Here is a 20,196-nt window from a genome sequence, read left to right as displayed (position 1 = left end):
ACCTTGGGCCAAGTGGCTTATAACCTCTCTGAGCTTTGGTTTCCTTACCTGTAAAATGGAGACAACGGCCTCTCTCTCATAGGGTTATAAGTGTTAAAGTTGATAACCCAACAAAAACACTCAGAGCAATCAAATAATGAGGGCCAATATCATTACTGCTTTGGCAAAAACTTACATTGGTATCCTATGGCCTACAAAGGGTATCATAGGCAAACCTGACTTTTTCTCATCAACGGAAAAGATATACATAATTCTCAATATATGGGGCTCAGTGTAAACTTTCAGGGGAAAAAAAGACAACAAAGGATTTAAGAGAAAGAGGCCAGGTGTCCACTGGCCTCTTTAGGTTATATTAGATGGTCTCCATCTCTCACTCCTTGGTGAAAGTCAAAGGATAAATAATTTAACGTCCCTCCGCATCCACCCAGGACTTTCCATGGCTCTTTATTCTATGTGATTCTCTCCTAAGCCCCATAAAGGCAACTGCTGAGAAGCCAGGATTCCCATCTCACAGAGGAAACAAGTAAAGTAAGGAAAGCTACCAAAGGCTCTGTCGAAAGTCCCCCAGCCAGCAAGGGCAGAGCCAGGACTTAAAGGCAGGAAAACCTGCCTCCAATTCCCAGCCAGCACTTTACATTATACCAGCAAAGCCACAGTTAGAACACCCCTCGACCCCATCCTTTCTCTGTCAAGTTATCCAATTCTAGATAACTGGAGTCATAGCCCAGTTCCCCTCCAGGAAGGGCACCAACGAGTGATTCCTAAGTCAGCAAAGAACAGGGAAAATTAAAGCATCGCTTGGAGTTATAAATTTGCTCCCAGGCTGCCTCCTCTGCTTGCCAAGTTTCACGTGATCCAGCACTCCTGGCTTTGGCCAGGCTTACCCGCTGCCATGGTGGGAAGCATGCTAGATCTTTCTTCATCCATCACGAACGACCCGTCTTCATAAAAAGTACTGCAAATTGAAAGAGAAAGAGGAAAATCTGAATAGTGGTTCTCTGGGTCTGTTAGCCAGACTAGTCAATTATATGGTTCCCCGGAAATTTGTGTGTAGATACCCCATACTGGATACAGTGGTCCTGAGGTCTCTGTTGGGGTGAAGCTTCTGGTTATAAACAAAGTCAGAGGATAAACACATGCATCCTACGACTTCCTTGTTGGTCCCCTGAGACTCCAACTTTAGAATACTGAAATAGGGGCATGATATGTAAATGCCATATTTATGAAGTGGCAAAGCAGCAAGGGACCATCAGAGAGGTAATCATCACTCAAGTGATGTCTCTAAGAAACAGACAAGGAAATCCAAGCTGGTAAGAGGGCTCCCCTGAACCGGTCTTTGAGAAAAGAGACAATATCAGAAAGAAATTAAAGAGTTTCACAACTCCACTGACCAGGGTATTTACATATAATGCCTCTTGTGCTGGAGACTGAAAGCCCAAGCTATCCCAGAAAGGGCTGGGAGACTAAAAAAGGCCCCACAAATCTAAAGGCCAGGAGTAGGGGGCAGTCAGAGAAATCTAGGGGGCTATCATCTGGCCAATAAACAGGACAGCCACGCTCAAAAGCAGGTCCCCCAGGCCAACTTCCCTGCTAAGCAATAAAAACCAAGCAAGCATCTTCAAGCCCATGATTTCCTTGCCAGGTCATGGAATTCTAAATTAACGGAGTCAAAGCTCGACTCCATTAAAGAAAAGTCAGTGATGAATGACCAGTACCTTTCTGTAGTTCAGCAAGAGACTGAAAAATTTGGCTGCTGAAGTGACTGAAGACAAGCTAACAGAAAGAGACGCATCATTTTCAATAAACTTACTCAGCAAAATGTCAGTGGAAGTACAAACCACATGTTCAGGCTGGCAGTTCACGTATACCTCTAATTCCCAAAATTTTTATTCTTAAACATCTGAGCTAGTTTCACATGTAGTCATCACTAATGAACTTGGTATTCCCACATCAAATTAGGTGAATAGTTAGAGATTCAGGCAAGTTCAGCTATGATTTTTAACAGTCAGATTCACTTCAACTGCCTATCATTACATTGAACTTCAATACTGAGCATGAAACTACTTGCACATGACCTGCTGGGGTGTCACAAAAACTCATTTTAAGAAAAGTATGTCCTTAACTACAACTGGCTCACACTCAGGAAGTATAGAGTTTCTTGGCCTTTCGACTCAGACTTGCACAGCACCAGCCTCAGTGGCCCTGGCACCCCATCCCTCCCATTTCAGATCATAGAAGTCTCACCACACCACTGGTAAGTAGGCAAGTGGACAGAGCATCCTAGTCAACAAGATGTACTTAACTGGCAGAACTTCAAGGGTATTTTTAAGAGCCCTCATGCACAGTCCCAGAACACCTAACAACTTCCTGATAGAAAGGTCACCACAAGCAGAAGGAGAACAGAAGAGGCAACTTGAGCCAAGGAATGCACGGCAAGATGTGAAATCACCGGAATGCACAAGTTACTGATGAAATGCCAGCTTTATTGAATTAAATGAAATTTCCTAGGCATTTCTTTCTTTTTCCTTCCTTTTTTTTAACTAATTTATTTCTTCTCACCCTCTCACTGTTTGCACTTTGCTATGTGCTGTGTCTTTAGAAGGCACCAGGAACTGAACCCAGGACCTCCGATGTGGAAAGGAGATGCCTAATCACTTGAGCCACCTCTGTTCCCTGCTTTTTTTGTGTCTCTCATTGTTTTTTCTTCTTGTGTCTCTTGTTTTACCATCTTGTTGTGTCAGCTTGCCATGCTGGCCCATCACACCAGCTCACTGTCTTCTTTAGGAGGCACTGAGAACCAAACCATGGACCTCCCATATGGTAGCCAGGAGCTCATTTGCCTGAGCCACATCCGCTTCCTTTTTTTTTTTTAATTAAAGAAGTTGTGGGTTTACAGAGCAATCATGCATAAAATGCCGGATTCCAATATACCACCCTATTATTAACACCTTACATTGATGCGGTACATTTGTTACAATTGATAAAAGCACATTTTTATAATTGTACTATTAACTACAGTCCATGGTTTCTTTGTTCATATAGCGCAGTGCATACATTTTTTAAAAATTTTTACTCTATCCCAATGAAACAAAGTAGATTCAGAGTTTCAGCCTGAATAAATATTGTCGAACAATGTAAAAGAAAAATTTTTTTTACTCTATTACCATTTAGACAACCTAAGATTTCCCCTTCTGATACATATTACAGTGCTGTTGATTACATTCAAATTGTTGTGCTACCATCACCACCACCCATTATCAAAACATTTCCATCATTCTACATAGGAACTCTGCACATTTTAAGCCTTAACTCCTGTGGTGATTTGAAGAGATAAGTACCCCATAAAAACATGTTCTTAAACTTAATCTATTCCTGATGGTATGCACCCATTGTACGCAGGCCTTTTTAATAAGGTTACTTCAGTTAAGGTGTGGCCCACCTCAATCAGGATGGGTCTTAATCCTGTCACTGAGTCCTGTAAGAGAAGGAAATTCAGACAGTGAGAGAAAAGGCCATAGGAGGCAAGAAGTTGAACATCTACAGAATCCAAAACAGAAGCGAGAGACCAGGAGACACTGCCATGTGCCTTACCATGTGTCAGGCTGAGGACCAAGCACCACCAGCAGCCAAGGTGCCAGAACACCATGGTATTTGGGGAAAAAGAATCACCTTGATGATGCCTTGATTTGGAATTTTTCCTAACTTCAAAACCATGAGCAAATAAACTCCCATTGTTTAACTCGAACTATTTCATGGTATTTGCCTGAGCAGCCAAGGAAACTAAAACAACTCCCTATTCCCAATCCCTACCCTGACCCCTGGTAACCTACAGTCTAGTTTCTGACTATATTAGTTTGCTTATTCTAATTATTTCATATCAGTGAGATCATTCAATATTTGTCCTTTTTGTGTCTGGCTTATTTCACTCGATACAATGTCTTCAAGGTTCACCTATGTTGTCTCATGTTTCAGGACTTCATTCCTTTTTACAGCTGAATAATATTTCATTGTATGCATATATCACATTTTATTTATTCATTCATCAGTTTTGGACACTTGGGTTGCTTCTATCTTTTGGCAATTGTGAATAATGCTGCTATGAACATCAATGTGGAAGTCTGAGTCCCTGCTTTCAATTCTTTTGGGTATATACCTAAAAGTGGGATTGCTGGGTCATACGGTAATTCTATACTTAACTTTCTGAGGAACTGCCAAACTGTCTCCCACAGCAGCTGCACCACTGTGCACTGCTACCAGCCGTGAATGAGTGAGTATTCCTAGTTCTCCTCATCCTCTCCAACACTTGCTATTTTCTGGTTTTTTCATTGAAGCCATTCTAGTGAGTATGAGATGGTATCTCAGATCTGGGCTTTCTGATGGAGAAGATATTCAAGGCATCAGGGCTATATGTATCACTGGCCCTTTGTATCATCAGGTGATATAAAACAATGTGTCTAGTTCACCATTTTCATAGGGAAAACAACAGCCAGGGCCAGAAAGAGAGAGAGATTATAACATCATGATTTTAGGGAAAATGACAAGAAAGAACTATATTAACATGTTAGCAGAGTTATCTGGGTAAATTATGGGTGATTTAAGCTTTCCCCAGTGGGCTCTAACAGCATTTTCAAATATTTTTGAAGTGAACGTGACCAACCATACTACCACTGACTCACATTCAGTGGCCTCTTCACCTTCACTGTGGGACAGTTACAACTCCTACCTGTGGCACTTGGGTATAGCCACGTGATGCAAACTGGCCAATGAAAAGTGAGTAGAAGTATAATATTACTGCAGGGAGAAACTTTAAAGGCAGTGCTTAGTGCAACCATATCTCCTTTTCCTACCTTGGCAATCATCAAAGTGTAGACAGAGCTACAGTCTGCATTAGCCTGGGGCCCTGTAGCAGTTTGGAAAGGTTATGAACTTCAAAAATAGATACTGGATTATGTTTATAATCTGGACTGTACCTGGGTGTGATCAAGGTATAATTGGGGCTTTGATTGGGCCACATCATTAGGGCATGGCAAAGGACAGAGTTGAGGCTTTTTATGTTGGAGTTTCGATATTAGAGTTTGATGCTGGAGCCCTAGAGAGAGCAACAGAGCCATTTGCCTGATAGGCTATAGCTGACCTTGTGGAGAGAGGCAAAGCCTAGAGAGCCTCATAGTCTACAGCTGACCTTGTGGAGAAAATAGAGGAGCTGAGCCCACAGGAACCCAGGAAGCCTGAACCCTGGCAGATATCAGCAGCCATCTTGCTCCAACACATGAAAACAGACTTTGGTGAGGGAAGTAACTTAAGCTTTATGGCCTGGTATCTGTAAGCTCCTACTCCAAATAAATACCCTTTATAAAAACCAACTAATTTCTGGTATTTGTAGCTGACTAATACAATCCTTAAGACAGAAACCTCCTGCTCGCCCTTGATAGGCATTTAGCACAAGTAAGAAATAAACTTGGTTGTCTCAAACAACTGAGACTTTTGTTGTTTGTTATCACGGCATGACTTGGCCTATACTAACTAATATGATGAACATTATGTTCACGAGCAAGGAAAAAAGAAAAATAATACAGTGGATTTTTTTTTCATAGCAACAAAAGACTTCATTCCTCTATTTAAAATTCCTATTTTTTCCCTTAGTTTGGGATTGATTAACCTCCAAAAACAGAAACAACTGTAAAGAACCCAGCACACTAGGAAATAGAGAACACAAAACTAGGCATAAACACCCAATACCTAAAGAGGAAGAAGCTCTGAATCTGACAAAAGCTCAAATTAAAATTTTACAGAAGAGCAGGAGGTCTCCTAAGAGAGTAGCTCTCTCCATACTCTAAGCCTTAGTGATAATCACCGTAAGCATTTACTGAGCACTCTCTATAGGCAGGTGGACAAGCATTCTCTCATTTAACCTCCCACCAACTCCCCCACAGCACAGCTGAACAAACTGAGGCCGCGGGAAGGGAACTCACTGGTCCCGAGTGAAATACTGGGATGCAAATCCAGGCAGTCTCAGCCCAGATTCTGCAATCCTAACCTCCCAGAGCCCCAGCCTGGCCCAGGTACCTGAGCCTGCTGCGATCGGCCAGGAGCATGTGCAGGTAGCGCTCCAAGGAGTGTTCGTTGAGGGCACAGCGCAGCCAGGCACGGCCACGGCCCACATCCGAGGTGATGTGACGTAGGGAGTAGAAGCGCTGCAGCTCGTGCTTGTTCAGGACCTCCTTCACATAGAACCAGAACACCGGCTCTGGGGAGAGAAGGGACACCCATCACTGTTAGACAAAATACACCTAGCCATTTGGGGGTGGGGGAGTCTAGCAAAAGAGTTACCTGCTTAGCACAGAAAAGGTGGAAGATACAGAACAGTATACTAAAACTAAAAATGTCCCCAAAGCCCATCATGCAGAGATGACCAATGTTAACATTTTCAAGTATTTCCTTCTCGCCTTGTCTCCTGCACTTTTTTGGATAAAATCGAAGCCTGGGGTCAGCTGAATGATGGTCCCCAAGGATGTCCACGCTCTAATCCTTGGATCATGACTGTTACTTTATAGGGCAAAAGGGACTTTGCAGGTGTGATTATGTTAAGGATCCTGAGATGGGGAGATTAGCCTGGATTATCCCCCTGGATCTAATGCAATCACAATTATCTTGATAAGAGACAAGCTGAAGGAGATTTGGCACAGAAGGCAATGTGACTAGGGAAGCTCAGGTAGGAGTGACACAGCCACGAGCTAAGGAATGCCAGCAGCCACCAGAAGCCACACCAGGCAAGGAAGGGACTCTGCCCAGAAGCCTCCAGAAAGAACCAGCCCTGTCAACACTTTCACTTTAGCCCTATAAAACTGATTTTTTACTGTAAGAGAACTGTGTTGTTTTATGCCACCAAGTTTGTGGTAATTCATCACAGCAGCCAAAGGAAACTCCTATTACATCATATTGTGTGCATGTATCAATAATTGTTTCTTTTCTTGCCAAAAATATAAAAATATTCCTATAATAGTCAAAAGTCTTTGAAAACCTAACTGCTGGCCTCACAAACATCATTTAACTCTTTATCTAATGCTGAGAACATGACATATTGCCAATTTTCCCTGTATATGACAACACACATTCTTATACATAAATAACTGTCCTTGTTTCCATTTCCTCAGGAGAGATTTCCATATGCTGAATTAATAGGTCTAAGGAGAGCAAAAGAGTTAAGGCCTTAAGGGGATGCTTAAAGCTTGTTCTTACCCATAAAATGGTCATTCTTACAGTTACTTGTTACAGTTACTTACATCCCACCTTTTTATCTACCTGCCCACAGATTGCTATGTGGTTGTACTAGTGTACAGATAATTTCTGTGGTCAATGTTCTTTACTTAATGCTGGTTCCAGAATACTTTTCCATGAAGCCAATCACAGTAGCAGCAGCAGCAGTTACTCGTTGCACATTAACTATGCACCGGTCACTGCACCAACACTTCCCAGAGGACCTCGATCCTCACAAGCAACAATATCTGCTATCTACAGGTCAGAGGCAGGCACCCAGGCTGGGCAAGAGAAGAAACTCACCCCACAGCAAGCCGTCAGGCAGAATGAGGCCTTGCAGATGCATAACACCAAGTCCCTAAATACTCCTAATGGTCTGCCAAGGAAGAAAGAGGTGAGCTGCTGCTACTTTGCCTGGTTCTAATCCAGGGACTAAAGTGTCTGAGAATGTAACAACATCTTTGAATCTGCCTTCCAGAAGGAAGCACACACATACACACTTCCCATAAACTGGATGCCCTGACTGTGTGCTCACTCTGAGCCACGAACAGAGTTAGATGATGGGCTGCCTAGGTGGAAACAAGAAGGCGCAATCCTAAGGAGCTTCCAGTTCAGGGCAGGACAAACAGGTGAAGAGACCATAGCGAATGACCTTAACACGTCACTCAGCCATGCTTAGCCTTGCTTTCCTTTCACATAAAATAAACCCAAAACCACAATATCTCCCAGTGTCACTGGTGTGATTAGAGATGTAAAGTACCGAGCATAATGCCTAAGATGACCAGCCACCATTTGCTCATTAATTACCTTCCTATAAAAGAGCATTCATGTTGTTTCCTCATTCCCTTTCTCTGTTAACATTGTGCAAATATATATGCACGTGAGCGTGTGTGTGTCTGTATACATCTGTGGATCAAGCCAACCGTTGGAGTCATTTAGAATAAACCTCCCAGGATTGACCGAAGAAACCAACAAGGCACTTTACCCAGGATTTTATCATCTTTCTCAAAGCCTAAATACCAAACTAATCTCCTTTCCAACCCTATCAGATCAGTCTGCCCAAACTGCTTAACAGCCTGCTTTCTACTCCCTGCCTCTCCCAGAAGCCAGGACATGGGGAGCTGGCCAGAGCAATTCCCTGGGCTAGCCGGCCAATAACTTCTTTTGAAACATATCAGACACCATCTGCATGTCCATCATATTTCAAACTAACTGTCTCTCACCTGTACTCTATTCTTCTTGAAAAATGCAGTCACCCTCCTGATCTTGGTGCACATTAAACATTTGACAGAGTACTTTCACCTTTCAATTCTGCAAACTGCTTACTACTACAGAATCCTTCTTAAGCTTGTCAGAGTGACGCTGACAATGTTAGAATTATCCCAGCAGGGCTCTGCTCCCACTGCCAGAATTAACATGCTCTATTTAAAGTGCAGCTTACCTGCCACTTAACACATGCAGTGTCCATAATTTAATTTGGAGATATATACCCATCTCTCATTGCTTGGAAATATGGGGGTAATTTCAGTATTGGGCAAGAGCTTCCAGTTTTCCCAACACTTGAAAGTCAATTGCCAACAAGAACAAGAGTCAGGGAAGGAGTGCCAAGGTGAGCTACCTGGGGGCATTTGTTAAGAGAGGACAGCTAATAGCACAGCCTTTCTGGTAATTATTATCACAGGCCTCAAATTTAACTGATGCCAAGAATTCATACTTTGAAAACAACAGGGACAAACCTTGTCCGAGATTCTCATTCAGGCATTGTGTGATCCTGGACAACTTTATATTTTAAACTTTGAGTCCTTCATTTTCCTCATCTGTAAAATGAGAGTAAGAGTCCCTACCTCTGAAGGTTTGCTATGAGAAATAACTAGAAACTAAGAATATATGTCAAGTGCTTCTAATAATGCAGTCAAAGAAAGTTAACTATGGGAAGCAGATTTGGATCAATAGATAGAGCATCTGCCGACCACATGGGAGGTCCAAGGTTCAAACCCCGGGCCTCCTGACCTGTGTGGAGCTGGCCCACACACAGTGCTGATGCACACAAGGAGTGCCGTGCCATGCAGGAGTGTCTCCCGCGTAGGAGTGCCCCATGTGCAAGGAGTGCGCCCCATAAGGAGAGCCGCCCAGTGCAAAAAAGTGCAGCCTGCCCAGGAGTGGCACCACACACACAGAGAGTTGACAGAGCAAGATGACTCAACAAAAAGAGGCACAGACCCCCAGTGCCACTGACAAGAGTATAAGCGGACACAGAAGAACATACAGCGAATGGACACAGAGAGCAAACAACTTGGGGGTGGGGGAAGGGCTGGGAAGGGGAGAGAAATATATTTTTAAAAAGAAAATCTTTTAAAAAAAAAGGAAGAAAGTCAACTATAATTATTACTCTTTTCTTTTTTCTTTTAGGAGGTAACAGGGATTGAACCCAGGACCTCATACATGGGAAGCAGGTGCTCAACCACTTGAGGTACAACTGCTCCCCATAATTATTATTAACATACCTGGCATACATTTGGTGTTCAATGAAAAATAGCTATTAATATAATTATTACATTTGAACCAGAAACCAAAGCACTAAGGCAGACCAACAGCACCCCCTCATTTTCCTCCTGGTAACAGCACCCCTCTTTCCTACGGGAAACGTATACCATTTGGCACCCTTGTGAAGCTGCCTTCAGCACTACCCTGAGTTTGTCCTCCCGCAGGGTGGGCAGGTAACCCAGTCTAGGCAGTCACCAGGTCACAGCTGAGCATGCACCTCCCCAAGGCACCAGTCTCCTCACTCAAATCCTGACCCTGTCAAACCCTGTCTTTAACCTTTTGTTTCATTCTTAAACCTTTATTTTGAGATAAACTCAAACTTAAAGGAGAGTTGGCAAAAGTAATACAAAACCCATACAGAAAACTCCAACATATCCTCCACCAATATAACCAGATCCCCTAACTTTCAACATTTTGTCATATCTGCTATATTTTATCCATCTGTTCTCTAAAACATGTGAGAATAAGTTGTCTACATCATGCTCCTTGAACACCTAATACTTCCACATGCATTTCCTAGGAACAAGGACAGTCACTTATATAAGTACCTTAAGTACAGCTATCAAGTTCAAGAAATTTAACATTGAAATAAAGCTTAGTGGGAAGTGGACTTGGCCCAGTGGTTAGGGCGTCCATTTACCACATGGGAGGTCTGCGGTTCAAACCCCGGGCCTCCTTGACCCGTGTGGAGCTGGCCCACGCGCAGTGCTGATGCGCGCAAGGAGTGCCCTGCCACGCAGGGGTGTCCCCGCATAGGGGAGCCCCACGTGCAAGTAGTGCGTCCCATAAGGAGAGCCGCCCAGCGCGAAAAAAAGTTCAGCCTGCCCAGGAATGGTGCCGCACACACGGAGAGCTGACACAACAAGATGACACAACAAAAAGAAATACAGATTCCCGTGCCGCTGACAACAACAGAAGCAGACAAAGAAAAACACGCAGCAAAATAGACATAGAGAACAGACAACTGGGGTGGGGGGGCAGGCAGGAAGGGGAGAGATATAAATAAATAAATAAATCTTTTTTTTTAAAAGGTATAAAGCTTAGTCTAATAGAGAGATAGAGAAGTGATGAGGTTTTTTGTCTTTTTGTTATTATTATTTTTTTTGGAATAATGAAAACATTCCAATAATGATTGAAGTGATAAATGTAATTATACCAAATATCATGATTGTACACTTTGGATGGACCGTATGTTTTATTAATATGTATTAACAAAATTAATTTTATTTAAAAACAAAAAAGCTTAGTCTATCCTGAATTTTTTTTAAGTCCCAATACTGTCCTTTTAGGCCTTTTCTCTCCATTATTACATCCAGTCCAGGAAAAATATTGCATTTAATTGTCATTGTCTTTTTAGTCACTTTTTTTTCATTGTGGAAATAAATATATACATATATATATGTACACACACAATATAACTTTCCCATTTCAACCATTCCCAAATGCACCTTTTAGTAGGATCAATCACATTCCCAATGTACTACCCTCACCACTCTCCACTGCCAGAACTTTTCTCTCACTTCAAAGAGAAATCCTGCACCCTTTAGGCATTAACTACCCACCCCCTTGCCCCTGGCAAACTGCACACTATGAATTTGCTTATGCTAGCTATTTCACAAAGGCAGAAGCATTTATTATCTGTTCCTTTGTGTCTGACTTATTTCACTCAACATGAAGTCTCCAAGATTGTGGTGATTTGGAGCTGTGTACCCCAGAAAAACATGTTCTTAAACTTAATCCATCCCTTTTGATGAGCTTACTTTTGTTAAGGTGTGGCCACCTCCATAAGGAAGGGTCTTATTCCTATTAACTGGAGTCCTTTACACACAGAATGAAATTCAGACAGAAAGAGAGAAAGCCACAGGGGGAACCGCCCAAAGCAAGGAGTCAACAGAACCTGGAAGAGAAGGGAGAGGTCAAAAGAGGCCGCTATGTGCCCTGCCAGGTGACAGAAGAGCCAAGGACCAAGGATCACAGCCAGCCCCAAAATGCCAATCTTTAAGAAAAAAGCATCACCTTGATAAGGCCTCGATTTGGACTTCTCCTAGCTTCAAAACCATGAGCCAATAAATTCCCATTGTTTAAGCCTACCCATTACATGGTATTTGCTTCAGCAGCCAAGGACACTAAAACAAAGGTTCATCCTTGTACTACCATGTATCAGAATTTCATTACTTTTTTCAGGGCTAACTAATACTCACTGTATATATAAATCACATTTTATTTATCCATTCATCTGCAGATGACTATTCGGGTTGCTTCCACCTTCTGGCTACTGTGAATAATGCTGTTATAAACATAGGTGTACAGATATCTGTTCAAATCCCTGCTTTCCAATTTTGTAGGTATATACCTGAAGTGGGATTGCCAGGTCATATGGTAATTCCAAGTTTAACTTTTTGAGGAACCGCCAAATTGTATTCTATAGCAGCTGCACCATTTCACATTCACACCAACAATGTACAATGAACATTTTCTTCACATCCTTGCCAGCACTTGTCATTTTCAGTTTTTTTAATATTATGCATTCTGGTGGGTGTTAAATGGTATTTCATTGTTGTTTTGGTTGGCATTTCCTTATTAGCTAATGATGTTCAGGATCTTTTCATATGCTTATTGGCCATTTGTATATCCTCTTTTGAAAAATGTCTGGTTCGAGGCCTTTGTCCATGTTTAATTTGTTTTTTTGTATTTCTGTTGAGGGATGGTAAGAATTCATTATATATCCTAAATATTAAGCCCTTATCAGATATATAATTTATACCTTAATTACAAATTAATTCTGTCGATTTTATTTCCATGGTCTTGATAATATCCTTTAATGTACAAATGTTTTAATTTTGATGACATTGAATTCATCTATTTTTTGTTGTTGTTGATTGTGCTTTTGGTGTCACATCTAAGACTCCACTGCCAAATCCAAAGTCATAAAAATTTGACCCCTTGTTTTCTTCTAAGAGGGTTCTAGTTTCAGCTATTATATTTAGGTACTTGATCCATTTTGAGTTAGTTTTCTCATGTAGCATGAAGTAGGAGTTCAACACCATTCTTTTGCATATGGATATCCAGTTTTCCCAACACCATTTGTTAACAAGACTATTCTTTAACCATTGCGTGTACTTGGCACCCTTACTGAAAATCAATTGCGCAGATACATTTTTAAAGAATTAATAAATCCACAATAATTTAAACCATTGGATTATATCTGGAGACTTTAGTAGATTAAGTTCAAAAACTAAACATCCCTACTAACTCCATAGAACAAAATGCCAATTATCTTGGTAGGGTGGGGTAGGATGGATGGAGATCACACACCAAAAAAAAAAAGAATAAAAAAATAAATTATCACTCACTGCCTCTATATTATCTGGCTTCCCCATGACTTCTCTGCTACATTTTATCCCACTCTCCCTGTTGTTCGCCTTGGTCTCCCAGATGTTCTTACAACATGCCAAGCCTGCTCTATCTCAAGCCTGTCCAACCATGAAAACGGAACTCACACCAGGTTGTCCAACTGAAGAAAGTTAATATAGGCAATTTGTCACAAAGATTTTGGAAGAGCTAAAAAGGCAAACATGAGATAATGAGGCCATCCAGAGATTGGTGAGACCAGAAAGCCACAACCACCCCTTAGAGCCAGAGGAACAAAAGGAAAAGGTGGTAGGACCAGTACTGCCAGGCAACAGCTGCCCCATAGCAGAGGACCAGCAGGAGGAAGGCCCAACCAGGAGGACCACATGGGACCTCCCTGGGACCATGAAGGAAGCACTGCCACTGCTGGAACTGCTACCCAACGAGGGGTCAGAGGCAGAAACACCCTGGCTTTCCCTCTTTCCACCCTCTAAACTCTCACCTCCACCTTGCATTGGCCAAACCAAACTGGAAGTCAATGAGCAAAGGAGCCTGGGAAATACAATTTACAGGGGAAGGACAGAGAAAAAATTTGAGAGCAAACAAGCAACTGACTGGCATAGGCCTCTGGACTTGCTGTTCCCCCTGCCTGGAATTCCTTCCCCAAGTAACAGTATGACTAATTCCCTCACTTCCTTAGGACTCTTCAAATACTCCATAAAAGGCGATGTCTGACCACTCTGGCACTGCTGGTGGAGGACCTTTATCTTCCATAAGGGTCTCAGGTCAGCATTCTAAGAGGGTAAATGTCGAAACTGCTCAGCCAATTAATGGCTCAGCTTCAGGCTACCCCATAGCAGAATGTTAACCACTCATCAAAATCTGTCCTTCTCTTCTTCCTGACTGTACAGCGAGACTACATGTCGCAGCATCCCCTGCAGTTACGTGTGGTCAAGTGAGTCTCAGTACCCACTATTCCCAATCATGTCCCACCTCCTACCTCATCCATTTCTGTCATCTGCCCAGCCCTTGTGAGCATCTGAAGTTTAAGACCCCAAGCTCTTATAGTTCAGCATAGCACAGTTGGCATTCATTTGGAGTTCTACAGCACCTCCTTGTATTAAAAATGGAAAACTTCTCTAGCATCAAAGGAACAAAGATTTGTGTCTCATTTCTGTTTAGAGTTCATGCTGACAGGAGCAAAACAAAGGACCCATTAAACTTACAGACTAGATAATTATATCCCCAAAATTGAGGGCAAACCTTTATCTTAATTTAAGAGACATTAGACCTTTGAGACGCCAGGGGTCACCTTTGGCCCAGAGGCATCAGCTCAGCTATACCATATCATAACATGCTGGAATACCCATGGCCACTAGCCCAAGCCTTCACCCCTCCCAGCCGCCCCCCCCCCCCCACCCTAGAGATAGAATCCAGGAACACAAGTATTAACACTTAGTCCATGTGGGATTGACACCTGGGTGCTGGCTCCCTACCTAAGGCCTGCCTTGCTCTACCAGCTGTTAAACATTTTTATCATCACCCATAGACAGAGCTAAGTATTGTCTCTGCACCTTCAGCAGATATTCTCCCAAAGTCTCTTTCTCCAGAAGTAGCTGATTTGCATGTTCACAAACACAAAAGAGAAACACAAAGAGGGAACTGAAAACCTTGAAGGGATAGGAAGGTGGGGGGAGTGGGCTTCCCCTCACAATCAAAAGGATGGGCCCAAATGAATGGTGGTGATGGTAGCATATGTCATGAATGTAATCAACACCAGTGAATTACATACTTCAAAGTGGTTAAAATGGGAAATGTTGTATATATGTTACCACACACACACAAAAAAAAAACTTACTTAAAGGGGAAGCCAAGTATTCTCCATGTACATGTTTCATCCAAAACTAACTTTCTCCAGAAAAGAAATTGTTATTGTTACCCTAGGTGACCCAATGAAGCAAAACAAAAATTCTGCTCTAGTTAAGTGTAATCAACCATTTTCAAAAATCCCCACAGAGGGTCAAGGAAGTCAGTTTCTCTAATTTTACAGTTGGGGTACATTAATTCCATCTGTGTGCAACCAACTATAAGCTGTACAGACAGCAGAGGCGGGGCATTGGCCTCCCAGGAGAATGAGCCGAGGGCCCTAAAGTCAGTGTTCTCCAAACATTATTTTGAACGTAGTATTTTGGTGGCCTCTCGGAAGCAGGTGGTCAGGCGCTTTACAATACACAGGAGCTACAAGGATGAGCAAGGAGAGACCCAGTCCCTGACCTTCAAGAGAGGGGAGGACTTGGGGCCCTTACTAGAACTGGGTGGGAGCTCATGAATGGCTCTGAAAGAATTCTGAAACTTCAAGGGGGAATAAAAATTTGAGGGAAGGATGGTGGGAGGAAGATCAAAGGGCACTGCCAGACTTAAAAAGTTAGGACAGTGAAAACCAGGAGTATTATTCAAAATTTAGGATTTAACAACCTAGATTGTTAAAAGCTCTGACCAATCAGAAGAGTGGCCCAAAGTGTCCCCTTCGCCAGTGTATGGGGCTTTAGTTGTTGGATTGTGGAGAGGTCGTGGGGTCCCAAGGGAGAGGCCAAGGCAGGAGGTTGCTTGTGGGGCTCAGGTCATCATTTCTTTACCAACAGGAAAGAAGCATTTAGATGTTTTACCTATCAGCGGCTATCAGCCCTGGGTGTTTGGCAGGGTGTGAGAGGAAGAGCAGCGACAGACAAAGCCAGGAGGGCCAGACATTTGGAAGGCATGTATAGCAGAGAACTATTAAAGAGCTTTAGTGGGGTGGGGTGGGGTGGTCATAAGATGATCCCTCTGGCTATGATGTGCAGAGTGGATTAGAGCTAAACAGGAGAAGAGAACTCAATAAGGATGGAAGAAATGTGAATGGATTGGGGACCATCTGAAAGAGAGAAAACAGCACTTTGGGAAGGACTGGTTTGGGGTCAGATGAGAGGGAGAGGATGATGTTGGGAGGAAGCTGAGAGATGCCCAGGGGATCTGGGTGAAGGGCACAGCCATTTACTAAGCAAGGAACACAGGAGCAAACACGCAAGGGGGGAGGGGTGATGAGGACTGAGTTGTACTTGGAATCTCTGATGTGCCTATAGGACATCCAAATAGACACACAGGAGAGGGTCAGAGCTCAAGGGAGGGGCCGGGGCTGGAGATAAAACTTTAAGAGGAATCAGCACATAATAAAAGAGCAGACAATTTTTAAAAAATTTTTTTAAAGAGAAATCAGCACAGATAGCAATTTTCACCAAGGAATCCAGACAGCAGGTATAGAAAGGCAAGTCAACACGGAATCTGAGACATAATAATATCTGAGGGTGTAGAAGTGATATGCCAAGAAGGATCAGCAAAGAAGTAGATAGGGCAGCAGGACGCTGAGGCATCACAGAAGCCAGGGGAAAGCAGTGATTCAAGGTAAGAAAGATCCTTAGTGCCAAAGGCTACTGAGCAGACAAAGAAGATAAGCCTTAAAATTAGACAGGCAGCTCAATAACAGCAATTTTGCTCTGGAATATTGTGAACCATGACTTGCAATCAACAACCAACACATAACCTGATGATGATACATTAATGATTAACAAAAACATCACATTCCAAGGTTATGCATTCAAATGCCACTGACTGCAGTGGTTGTTTCTCAAGTGGAATGGAAAATAATTCAAATTACCAGATGCATTCTATATTAGCTATTTGGGTTGACAATGGTGCAAAGCCTACAATTCCTAGTGAAACCATTGCAGAGCCCTGGGTCACTTCTATTTTTTTCTTTATTTTCTGCCCTTTCCCTCAAAAATTAATCGCTTGCCCTGTGGCACTCTGCAGTAATCTCAGTATGTTACCTCAGGTACCATGAAATACAGTACTATACACATGGCATAACACTCTCTTCTAGCCAAGATATATCCATTTATTTTTTTTTGTCTTTATTTTTTTAACGTTACATTCAAAAAATATGAGGTCCCCATATACTCCCCACCCTCCTTACCCCACGCTTCCCCCCATAACAACAACCTCCTCCACCATCACGAGACATTCACTACTCTTGGTGAATACATCTCTGAGCACCGCTGCATCTCATGGTCAATGGTCCACATCATATCCCACACTCTCCCACGTTCCACCCAGTGGGCCATGGGAGGACATACAATGTTCAGTAACTGTCCCTGCAGCACCACCCAGGACAACTCCAAGTCCCGAAAACGATCTCACATCACATCTCTTCGTCCCACTCCCTAACCCCAGCAGCCACCATGGCCACTTTCTCCACACCAATGCCACATTTTCTTCTATTACTAATCACAATAGTTCATGAATAGAATATCAGTAAGTCCACTCTAATCCATACTCTATTCCTCCATCCTGTGGACCTTAGAATGGTTGTGTCCACTCTACATCTATATCAAGAGGGGGCTTAGATTCCACATGGATGCAATCCTCCTGCTCTCAGTTGTAGGCATTCTTGGCTCCCTGGTGTGGTGGTTGACCTTCTTCACCTCCATGTTAGATGAGTGGGGTAAGTCCAATAAACCAAAGTGTAGGAGCTGCAAGTCTGTTGAGGCCCATGGCCTGGCTATCACATGGTCAGTCCAGAGATTCAGGTCCCCTGGGTATACATTAAACCCCAGCAACATATATTCATTTATTGAGCATATTTTTACTGAAGTACTTATATACTGACAGGCACCATGCTAGGAGCTGGGAGCCAAGAAGAAGTAAAACAGACATGGTAGCCTGCCTTACCAGATCTTCCCACCTAGTGGGGGATACAGAAGACAGACAGCTGAACATGTGTAATGATAAAGAAAGTAGAACTGCCTGTCCTTTAAGTCAGGGGTTGGCAAACTTTTTCTGTAAAGGGGCAGATAATAAATACTTTAGACTTTGCAGGCTAAATAGTCTGCCTAAAAGCAGCAGTAGGCAGTAGTACATAAATGAGTGTGGCTGTGTTCCAATAAAGCTTTATTTACTAAATGAGTAGTGGAAAACAAAACAAAACAACGAGGTAGCTTCCCAAAGACTGGCATTCTGGGGCAGGCTACCAGTGACCCTTGATCCTTGGCTCTCTGTCACAGGGCAATGCATATGGCAGCCTCTTCTGGCCTCTCCATTCTTATCTGAGTTACATTGAATTTGAACTTCTGATTGCTTCCTATAACTTTTCTCTCACTTTCTGAATTTCATTCTGCTTATGAACGTCTCCAGTAATAGGATTAAGAGCCATCCTGATTGGGCTGGCCACACCTTAACGGAAGTAACACCCACAGGAATGGAATAAATTTAGAATATGTCCTTTCAGAGAACCTTCTTTCTGGAAGCAATATGTCATTATGGAAAAGAGCAGATACTTCAGAATTAGAATCGTGCAGACCTGTACAGAAATCCCAACTCACCACTTACTAGCTCTGGAATACTGGGCAAGTTACTTCTCATCATTGAGCCTCATATTCTTCATCTATAAAATGGGGACACTTGTAGCATGGTCATTACAATGATACAAAGTACTGAACATGAAGGGCCTAGCAAATCCCCTGGGTCACAGGAGAGGCTCAATGTGAATCACCAGCAAACAATGTGAAAGCTGTGGTCAGCCCAATAATCAAAAAGAGCAGAAAACATGCAGCTGTCATTTCCAAGATGAATGTACAAGTCACCTTTCCTCCTATTTCTGGAGCACAGGCCTTGCTTCTTATATTTTTTTAAATGTCAATTTCCTTTTCTCTATTCATTCAGTGAAGATACACCTCAAAATGTCTTAATAATTTAGGCAATTTATCATCTCACATCACAGTATGCCTTGGAGGTAGAGCAGTCCCAGAGTTGGTTGATTCAGAAGCTCAGTGACACTATCAAGGATACAGGTACTTTCCATCTTTCTGAACTACCATCCTCAGTGGACTGGCTTTTGTCCTCAGACCTCTCCCCTCTCTATGGTTGCAGGATCATTGCCACAGCCCCAAACATCACAATCTCAAGCAACAACTCATGGCCATTAACAAAAGAATTTTTCTCTCTTTCTTTTCTTTTTTTTTAAATACAAATTTATTCATTCATTTAAATTCACTTACTGAGTGCCTACTATTAAATGTCTATTGAATTTTTTTTTTTAATCCCTGCCTTCATGGAAAAGAACAGCCTATTCTCTTTTTTTTTAAGTAGTAATATTTTTTTCATTGTCTTTTTTTAAACAGATCACACGAAATGTTTACATTAAAAAACATAAGAGGTTCCCACATGCCCACCCTACCCCCCACCCCCGCTCCTCCCACATCAACATGCCCTTTCATCAGTAAGGCACATTCATTGCATATGGTGAATACACCCTGCAGCACTGCCACACTGCGTGGACCACAGTTTACATTGTAGTTCACTCTCTCCTCCAGTCCATCCAGTGGGTTATGGCACGATATACAATGTCCTGCATCTGTCCCTGCACTATCATTCAGGACAACTCCATGTCCTGAAAATGCCCCCTATCACACCTCTTCCTCCCTTTCCCTGCCTTCAGCAACTCCGATGGCCACCATCTCCACATCAATGATACAATTTCTTGCGTTGCTAGAGTCACAACAGTTCTATGGTAAAATACCAGCAAGTCCACTCCAATCCATATTATACTCCTCCATTCTGTGGACCCTGGGATGGCAATGTTCACTCCACCTCTTAATCAAGAATGGGCTTAGATCTCACATAGCTGATGGATATGATTCTCCTGCTTGCAGCTGTAGACTCTCTTGGTTCCCTGGTCTGGTAGTTGACCATTCTCACTTTCCTGTCAGCGGGCCTGGGTAAGTCCAACGACCTGGAGAGTAGGTATTTCAACTCTGCTGAGGTTCAAGGCCCAGCTGGCACATGGACAGTCCAGAGATTCAAGTGTCCCGAGCATACACAAATCCCAGTGCCAATCACAGGTTTAGAAAAAGTGACAGAAGAGGCATATGTAGAGAGGTCACATCTGAGTCCAACTCCATCACAATCAGGAGCACAAATTCCTAAGTAGGGCCCACTAGCAAGGCAATGAAC

General features: G+C 42.7%; 1 protein-coding gene across 3 annotated transcripts in view; it reads right to left on the bottom strand.

Annotated features, from left to right (window-relative positions):
• The window catches only part of SNX29 (sorting nexin 29), a 627,210-nt gene that overhangs the window by 552,612 nt on the left and 54,402 nt on the right, over window positions 1-20,196 (bottom strand). For all 3 annotated transcript variants that reach the window (XM_058286440.2, XM_058286438.2, XM_071211343.1), the window contains 2 exons: window positions 6,067-6,247; window positions 885-955 (listed from right to left, as the gene is read on the bottom strand). In XM_058286440.2, coding sequence (XP_058142423.1) covers window positions 885-955; window positions 6,067-6,247 — 252 coding nt within the window. The remainder of the gene's footprint in view (window positions 1-884; window positions 956-6,066; window positions 6,248-20,196) is intronic.

The sequence above is a fragment of the Dasypus novemcinctus genome, chromosome 23 (assembly GCF_030445035.2).
Source record: "Dasypus novemcinctus isolate mDasNov1 chromosome 23, mDasNov1.1.hap2, whole genome shotgun sequence".
Lineage (NCBI taxonomy): Eukaryota > Metazoa > Chordata > Mammalia > Cingulata > Dasypodidae > Dasypus > Dasypus novemcinctus.
This window is presented reverse-complemented; position numbering and strand designations above follow the sequence as displayed.